Source organism: Saccoglossus kowalevskii, chromosome 7, assembly GCF_978046115.1.
Source record: "Saccoglossus kowalevskii chromosome 7, keSacKowa6.1, whole genome shotgun sequence".
NCBI lineage: Eukaryota > Metazoa > Hemichordata > Enteropneusta > Harrimaniidae > Saccoglossus > Saccoglossus kowalevskii.
The window spans coordinates 6,187,458-6,197,123 of record NC_140647.1 but is presented as its reverse complement, the minus strand read 5'-3'; the positions used below and the strand labels follow the sequence as shown (position 1 = coordinate 6,197,123).

General features: G+C 33.3%; 1 protein-coding gene across 3 annotated transcripts in view; it reads right to left on the bottom strand.

Moving 5' to 3' along the window:
- Positions 1–509: 509 nt before the first annotated feature.
- The window catches only part of LOC144346253 (ly6/PLAUR domain-containing protein 6B-like), a 77,646-nt gene continuing 68,489 nt past the window's right edge, over positions 510–9,666 (bottom strand). For all 3 annotated transcript variants that reach the window (XM_085500999.1, XM_085500998.1, XM_085501000.1), the window contains 4 exons: positions 6,997–7,167; positions 6,027–6,122; positions 4,466–4,605; positions 510–4,031 (listed from right to left, as the gene is read on the bottom strand). In XM_085500999.1, the coding sequence (XP_085357125.1) occupies positions 3,852–4,031; positions 4,466–4,605; positions 6,027–6,122; positions 6,997–7,138 (558 nt within the window). In that variant the 5' untranslated portion in view covers positions 7,139–7,167 and the 3' untranslated portion in view covers positions 510–3,851. The remainder of the gene's footprint in view (positions 4,032–4,465; positions 4,606–6,026; positions 6,123–6,996; positions 7,168–9,666) is intronic.

The window sequence follows — 9,666 nt, the reverse complement described above, 5'->3', positions numbered from 1 at the left end:
ATCATTCGATGACTAACGCATATTTTGAACCATTACTGAAAAATATGCCAATGATGAGGGCGCTCTCACTAAGCATTCTGAGTGGATTCATACATTATTATTGGGGTCTTTGGACGGCTATGAATTTCAGCTCATTAAGAGAAAAATAACGAGGATTTGTTAGGATTTTACCTTGTTTTCAATTACTGTGGCCCATGACAATTTGCAAGAGAAACAAGCAATAGCAAAGGAAATTTAAACCACAATTGACAAATGAATAATACCAAGCCTTAAAATCTGAATTTTTATTTATAGTGGATGGTTGTCACCCTGCACACACACAAATTGAGTCCCAAGCGACGGGCAACGACTCGAGAGAACCGAACATGCATGCAAACCTGAAAATCTTACAGCTTTTCTGCCATGGTGGAAATGATCCATACTTGCAATACAAGAGTAACACGCTGTTGTGCATACTTAGTTAAGCTAGGCTTAATACCACATGGGAAAAAAAATAACTTTCACACATCTTTTTATATCGAAACACATTTAGTCTTTATTTTAATTTTTCAACTTTTGACAACAAATTTAAACATCTCTTCTAATAACTAAAACATGTAAATTACAACATCAATCACAAACAGGGAAAAAAAAGATATCTTGACAAAAAAGTACACTTTTTTTTTCCCCTTACAACTGCAGGAGGCTTGTACACACTTACATATAGATACAGAGCTGCGAGATGCAGCTATCATTTATTGACCAATCAACAATTTGCAATGCTCACTTTCAATTAGTTTTAAATAGTCCACACACGTACTTTCCCAATATGTATACATGTACAAATATAAGTAAAAACAATAGGATACAGGCATTTACACCAGTGAGGGCAGTAGACAATTGACCAAAAAAGATTTGATCATCACAAAACTGGACGATATCTCCCTTTCTGATAGATTAGCCAAAATATTAAACAGACCCTGCCCATGAAAAGGAATAACTATAATGAAAAAATTAATAATTATTGATATGCATACTTTCAAAAACATTTTTGTTCTCATGACGAGAAAAATTTGAGTGGTAAATGTTTCGATAACGAACTTGTACGATACTATATGTATGACAAATTAGATCAGGTTAATCAATCCAGCAAGCAAGCATATATGGTTTAAAAACATGAAAATTATAGCTAGACCAATGTAGTTTTTAACTACCAGTACTGTTCATACTGGTTGAGGGGATTTGAGGCAATGCTCGACTCCAATGTGGAGAAATATCCACTGTATCCGATTTACAAATCACAACAGTCCATCCATCAAATCAGATATACTGCTATATACCTACCTATAAATAGGAAAAATGGATAAGCTATTCAACAACGTAAACGTGTACAGACAAACATTTTTTTCCTTTTATATTTTTATAAAATAAAATAATATCCTTTTTGGCAAAAAAAAAATTATGTCATGAATGTGAAGTAATTTCTTTTAGGAAGAAATGATGAGTGGATCACAGGTTTTTGAAAAACAAAATAAAATGTCAACTTCAAAGATTGAAAGTTGCATAAATACAACAGAATAATGACATTTAATTACAATATTAGTGTTTTAGTAAAAGCCAGAAATGTGGTGAATGTGCTCTTTTTTGTTTTTTCCCTAAAAAGAAATAGTAAAACATGTCCAATACTGCCAGACACCCAGATCCGTGGAGTCTATCACCTTTAAGATGTCAATAGAAAAATTCTAAATAAAGTATGTATAAATTATCAATAGGAAACTTTTCTCTGATCTATAGTGCTTGACTTGTCCAAATGTTCAGAACTAATCTGCATAATGTCCACATTGCTCAGACATAAATTACAATACTGAACATAATACTGTAAAATGACTAATTTTCACTGGGTTTAAATTTTGCTGATTTACCATTTCAGGCATATTCAGTGGGTTTTGAATTCACGATTTTATCATTTAGATAATGTGTTCTATGCTAAATTTTACATATTCACTGGGTTTTAATTTAGCACATTTCTCAGTCAGCGAAATAAGCAAAATTAAAACCCAGTGAATAATTAATTCGTTTACAGTAAGACACTAAGTTGATGATGATCTTCTCGATAATCACTGCTATACCCATAATGCAACTATATATTTCAATTTTACAAACTTGCAACGTGTAGTCTCCAGCGCATAATAACTAAGCTCATCAAACTCTGGTATCACTGACAATAGAAATGTACATGATGTGATGAACTATACTCGACAATAACGGTAAGAATCGGGCATTAAAAAAAAAGATACATCTCATATTTGTAGCTGAAACATTCACAATTTTTTTTGTCTACATTGCAACAGTTCTTTTGACAATAATAGGCACTGTCAACACAGAGACGAAGTAAAAGTTGAAAGGGTAAAGTTCAAATGTCAGAGGTTATTGCTCGTGATGAGAAGGGTTATTCTGACTGTACATACAACTATCTCACTATCTACATAAGGCAGCACACTGATCAGACAACCAAGTGCAAAACAATGCAGTTCAACAAAATGAAAATTTGTGCTCGGTTAAAAGATGCTGCAATTTACTCAGTAACTTGTTAAGCCTTGGGTGATGTAATAAGTGACTGCTCTGATATAAAGTTACACACTACAAAGATATAACCTATTTCTGTGCATGGCCTAGTAGAACCCCAGTGATACAACCATGCTAAAATAGAAACTTCTCTATTTTCTTAAAAGAAAGTTATTATCTAGTGCAATGAACATGCAACCCAGAGTGAAAAGTTGCTCAGATGGCTACACTGCACAGCTTGGTAATATAATGGAGTATACTACGATTTTGCAGTTTAATTTACATAATTTGATTTATCAGAATGGATTAAACAGATCATAACAATCCAATTGAGTGACCTGGCTTTAAGCTGAGAAGTAAATGTTCATACTCAAAATTGCAGATGATCTGTCTGCAACTGTTTTTTACTATGTTCAGATAAAAGTAATCATGTCCATTTCCAGCGAAGGTTGAGTTCAAATGCATTAAATAAACTCTCAAGAACACAGACTCATTTGTGAATTACTGCCAGCAGTAATACCGATATATTTTGTACATCTTGCTTAGTGAATATATTAACCTTATATCAAATCAGTCACCTCCATATACTTGCTCTATTAGAAGCATACATAAGCCAAAAACTGTATGTTCGATGATTAAAATGGCTAATTTTGACCATGATTTTGTAAATCTTTATTTTTTGGTTTACGTTTACTACTTACTAACAGAGCAAATACTGTAGTAGTTCAAAAACACTACCGTATTCAGTCTATTAGTAGCGAATAAACTTCCATGCATGACAGAGTCAAAAATCCTATTTTAATGATCCAACAAAGTGTAAATGCAATATTTGGTTTGTGCACACTTCTATTAGAGATTAATTTTCAGATTTATTTAAGAACTTGCACCATATTGTCTTGATCGGACAAAAAACAAAAATAATGGTGCTGAACCTCACAATAACGTGCAAATAAGTTCCACATTTCAATTTTTTTATCTACAGAGCATTTTGTATAAATTAAGCATCTCTTAATAAATTGCTATGCTTCAATACTTTCTATGTACACATTGAAAACAAAAGTGAATAGCGCCCCCTAGAGGCAAGAAGTGAAATTACCTTGTGTCATAAATTTTGCAGTAGTTTTACAAACATGTTACTACTAACCTCTGAAATGTCCTTCCCTCTGTTCAAATTTGTTTATTAAATTAAACTAGTGAGCAAGAGACAAATAAACAACCACAAATATTCATTCAAGTCCTCAGCCTCTTTTGTATAACAATAAATACAGTACATTAAATTCTTTTTAATAAAAAAAAAACATTGAAAACTATCTTAGGACATTAACAAAAGCTATACATGTGAGCAGAAATAAAAGTTTTGATGATGAATAAATATGTTGTGATGAGTTGTCTACTGTTAACGGTGTTAAGGTGGAAAATATGGCAGTTGAGGAGTTCGTAGGAACGTCTACATTGCATGTCGACCATTCACAGCAGGACACACATTTCTGAAACAAAAACAAACAAAAAAATTGACAAATCATCAGGTACAATTCACAAATTCAATGCTTATTTTTGCATCTGTCTTCAATATTACCATATAAGGACACTAATCACAGTTACCCGACCACTACCAACTTTTGTTGCTCTTCCTTGTGGTCCCTGTTTCTTATGCACTCTCTTGATTGAAATGATAAATTTTAGGGGAAACAGACAAGAAATGTAAAATTTGGTCATTATAGTTTGTAGCCTTGGAAACAGAGGATTATCAGAGTCAGTGGTATTTACATTCATTTACTGCTGCTTATTCAAACTGACAGTGAAAAGCAAAGCAAAATAGGAGTGGAGTACTAGCACACTCTTTATGCTGTATTGTTTAAAACTAACTATGAAATGTTACAACATAACAAAAGATAGTACAAGTTTACAATTTAAATCTCACCTCAACATCAGACTCAAATGTAGCATAACATCCAACAGTGTGCTCACTGCATTCATTTTCTCTTGCACATTTTTTAAGAACATCTATGCTAGCACCACTCGTTGAGTTTAATATGTGCTGTGTAATACAGTATTGCGTACCTACACAAGTATGAAGCAAACAAAGAAGAGCACATCACAAAGACTGTAATTGGCATAGTAAAAATTGTTGAACACTTCATTCTGTTCCTCCCAAACCAAGCACAGACAGACATATCACCTAAGAAATATCACAAACAATTTTATTGAAGATGTACATCTAGCAAATACTCTATTAAGGTATAAGATCTTACATGATTTGAAGAAGGTGACAAAAATTGCAATATGATCCAAAAATTGCAAAAGAATCCTACTATACTATAAATTCTGATGCAAAAGAACTGGTTAGTCTTAATCGCAGACAGTTTTTGGTAGTGTCCATGTTAATTCGTAAAGTGTATAATAATTTTGCTTTTATGAATTCAATGATAATCGCCTTTATTTCTGTTTATGGAAATTAACATGTCCAAGCACCCAGTGTGTTTATGGAAATTAACATGTCCAAGCACCCAGTGTGTTTATGGAAATTAACATGTCCAAGCACCCAGTGTGTTTATGGAAATTAACATGTCCAAGCACCCAGTGTGTTTATGGAAATTAACATGTCCAAGCACCCAGTGTGTTTATGGAAATTAACATGTCCAAGCACCCAGTGTGTTTATAGAAATTAACATGTCCAAGCACCCAGTGTGTTTATGGAAATTAACATGTCCAAGCACCCAGTGTGTTTATGGAAATTAACATGTCCAAGCACCCAGTGTGTTCCGTGACGCAATTGGTTAGAACTACGTTTGATTGACACCCACCAAAAGAGATCTCATTGAAATGTTCACAAAACACACAAGTACGTTTCTTGTGAGATTTTTATAGCATATTATGGTTGAATAGTTATGAAAGTTGCACAGCCTTGTCTTATAATTCCTTGGTTTTTGGTTATATTGCACATTATTTATTTTTTTGCTATACTGCTACAAAATTTCCCACTTTTTTCCTGACTTGAAATTGGTGTAAATAGGTCTGTTGTGAAATTAAAATGGTAACAGCATATAACTGTAGTCAACAAAATAACTTTTAGACACTACTCTAATCTTAGTGAAATAAACAAGCCTCACTCCTAAAGTGCTTGGTTACCAAACACTATAGACCTGTTTTTTTAGATAAATTTCTCTACCACTGAGACAGCTGTTATAAGGCTCTTTTAGATAGTGTGTAATTTTTTCGAATAGCTGGTTATAACAAAAAATAAAACACAAGAGAAATCCAAATTAATAATGTCATGATATTTTAAATGTGACAACATTTTTAGAAGCATATTCATTGGATAGAATAGTTATCACCTAACATCACATGCGATATACCAGGGGGGGGGGTCAAAATTCAACACGACTAAAATACAAAATAAAATACTTTTGACACAAAATACAAAGACATAGGAGAATTTATTGTTTCCATGACAACAAGTTTAGGTCTCCCATTGAACTTACCTTGTGGACAGAATGCATCGACAGCTATTAGATTACACTGTTCATTATTATAGTTTTTGCAGACATAACACTTAATGGCATTAGGAAATGGTGTTGCTATAAAAAGAAAATAACATTACTGTAACATACAATGTGTGGTATTGAGTGTGGGTGAGATGACTTTTCCATTTCATACATTCACTACCAACAATCTTTGTGTGCATACAAAGCATACAATATATCATGTACAACTATCCTAGCAGTTTCAAATATTTGCTGAAATATTTCCTTGTTAATTCAAAGTTCTATACTGCATTAATATGATAACTTGATCAGGAACATAATAGGACAATGGACACAAAACTCAATAGAAAATGACCAAACTGACTGAATGTAAGTGAAACTTGGTCACAAAGTGTGGGTTAACTAACAAATTATTAATTTAAAAGTGAATTTAATGCAAAGCCTGGCGGTGTATGGACAGACGAACTATCAATTATGAGATATCTTGCGGTGAAATGTTTATATCAAATAACACAGTCCAAGATGCAATGCAACATTCATATTAATGCAAGGATCATAACAAAAGTTCAAAGTTGCCTCGCCTCGGGGATTGTATCATCTAAATATATTGTCATATAGATACTGTGGAACTGGGAATAGTTGGAGACTTATGAGTTGACAGGTCCTAACAAGTAACAATACAAATATTTTGAATGAACACAAGAGGTCCTGTTTAACTTTTGCAGACTGATGTATATGGATGGCCCAGTATATCTATGTAACTAGTACTACATGTAGTACCAAACCTCATGGTTAGTTGTACTGCATGTATTTTTTATTGTAGTACAATATAATCAGAAAAATTAAAACCAAATCTCATATTATTCAGTTTCATTTACAAACAGATACTCATGTTGTAGCTAAGATCAGACTAATTCATTATGTAAAATAGCTATTACAATAGCCACATTAAAACTATTATACTTACATGTACTATCATCGTCATCTGGGATAAGTCCAGCGTAAATTGTGGCATCCCCTACTACCACTATACTACATGAAGAAACCGTAAATAAAAACACAAAAACAAATGTCTGTCTGAAGAGCTCGCCCCAGTAAATTTGCATCATCTCATTATCTAAAGCACATCATTTAGAATCTGAAATAAAACAGAAAAAAAGAAAGAATGAGAAATAAGAGAAATGCAAGGTGTATAAACATCATTTATTTGATGATGAAGTGATGACAGTATGGAACAGGGAATACCATGTAGGTTTGAAAATTATTTCCTCCACTGCATTCATGATGCAATATTGGTTTAATACACATGCTTTTATTAGAGATGCACTTCTAATAAGGCAAATATAGTATTATGCATCACAAAACAACAAAATATGCAAGCTTTAAAACATCTGGATAATACCGGGGAAGTAGTGCATGTGCTTATGTAAAAGACAGAGGTGTATCTATTGTCAAAATAAGTCATATTTTAATGATCCAGCATACAATAGATAATCATTTTAGTTCAGTGTTTCTAATAGAGCAAATACAGTAATCAGTTGATACAGGAGATAGCCATGCACGTGTGGAAATCCATGGGTATCAACTGAAGACAGAGAAAACACCATTACCTTACTACGAATGCATGTAATATGGATCACATTTCACGATATAGTGAATTATTTAGGTATGAGTCATCCACAAACCAAGATTATTTTTCAAATTAAACTGATAAAAGTCAAGACTGGTTATTATCACATCAATTTTAATAAAACCTTCAATCATCTGTATAAAACATTGAAAGATGAGCCATTTGAACCAAAATTTATCATTTCACCTTTGACAGATGAGGTCATTACACTGATAAATAGTATTAAAGATTTATCCATTTTTTTTATAGGATTTTTGACCTAAACTTTCTATCTTTTAGAAAGCATTTGTTTTAAATATAATGACATGCAACATTTTATGAATTACATGTAGTTACATGTATTAATAATAGTAAATTCAATAATTATAATAATTGTAACATTTCTTTCATGTACATGTATAACATATGTACAGAGAACTAATATTAATATTCAATATACGACAAAATATGAATTTAACTGCTAAGAGTTCAGCTCCAAAATGTTTGTATACTGTACACTGAATAATTATAATCTAGGCTGGAGTTCACTAGTAACAGATATTCACTGAACTCAGCATGAACATACAACTAGATTGCATACAAACAATATGCACATGGTGATGTTTTGAGTCTAGAATATCAGCATGGTTTGTCATGTGTAATGTATCAGTTTGAAATGTGAGGCACATGCATATTGTAGGAGCCACTGTGGGAACCCTGACTACACTCTAGTATATACGATACCATTGCCGTGGTAAATTTAATACAGATGTATTGTTAGATTTCATATTAATGGTAATACATTTTTTGTAATACTGGTATAGTGTAATAACAGAATCCTAATGTGACACATCTAATCTAATCACAATTTGTCTACAATGTAGTTTATGCATTATACAAGCTGAGAGTTCAACCATTCCATGCCTGGTAAGCTGAGAATTCAACCAATCCATGCTTGGCAAGCTGGGAATTCAACCAATCCATGCTTGGCAAGCTGAGAATTCAACTAATCCATGCTTGGCAAGCTGAGAATCAACCAATCCATGCCTGGCAAGCTGAGAATTCAACCAATCCATGCTTGGCAAGCTGAGAATTCAACTAATCCATGCTTGGCAAGCTGAGAATCAACCAATCCATGCTTGGCAAGCTGAGAATCAACCAATCCATGCCTGGCAAGCTGAGAATTCAACCAATCCATGCTTGGCAAGCTGAGAATTCAACTAATCCATGCTTGGCAAGCTGAGAATCAACCAATCCATGCTTGGCAAGCTGAGAATCAACCAATCCATGCCTGGCAAGCTGAGAATTCAACCAATCCATGCTTGGCAAGCTGAGAATTCAACTAATCCATGCTTGGCAAGCTGAGAATTCAACCAATCCATGCTTGGCAAGCTGAGAATCAACCAATCCATGCTTGGCAAGCTGAGAATTCAACCAATCTATGCTTGGCAAGCTGAGAATCAACCAATCCATGCTTGGCAAGCTGAGAATCAACCAATCCATGCTTGGCAAGCTGAGAATTCAACCAATCCATGCTTGGCAAGCTGAGAATTCAACCAATCCATGCTTGGCAAGCTGAGAATCAACCAATCCATGCTTGGCAAGCTGAGAATTCAACCAATCCATGCTTGGCATGCATGTTATAAGTCACTAACAAAGTTTTGTATAAGACTGTAGCCTTTATGCCAAGAGTACCATGATTGTAACATCAATGACTAACATATGCTGGCAGTTGTCTGGCTGCTTACACACAATAAAATATTATTACCACTTATAAACATTATGGTTTCTCAATAAAGATCTCTTTGTGTTTTTAGACTATTAACCATTAAGAAATAGTTATTATTGATATGTAACAGTGATTTTCATTGGTTGTACCACAAAACTAACAAACTTTCAAGCCAATCACAATACTCCTTGATAATTCAAAATGTAGTTAATGCAAGATGTAGCTAATTCCGCAAAAAAATTATATTTACATGAATTTAGCTAAATTCCATTGAACTACTGTAAATCACTTGAAATCAA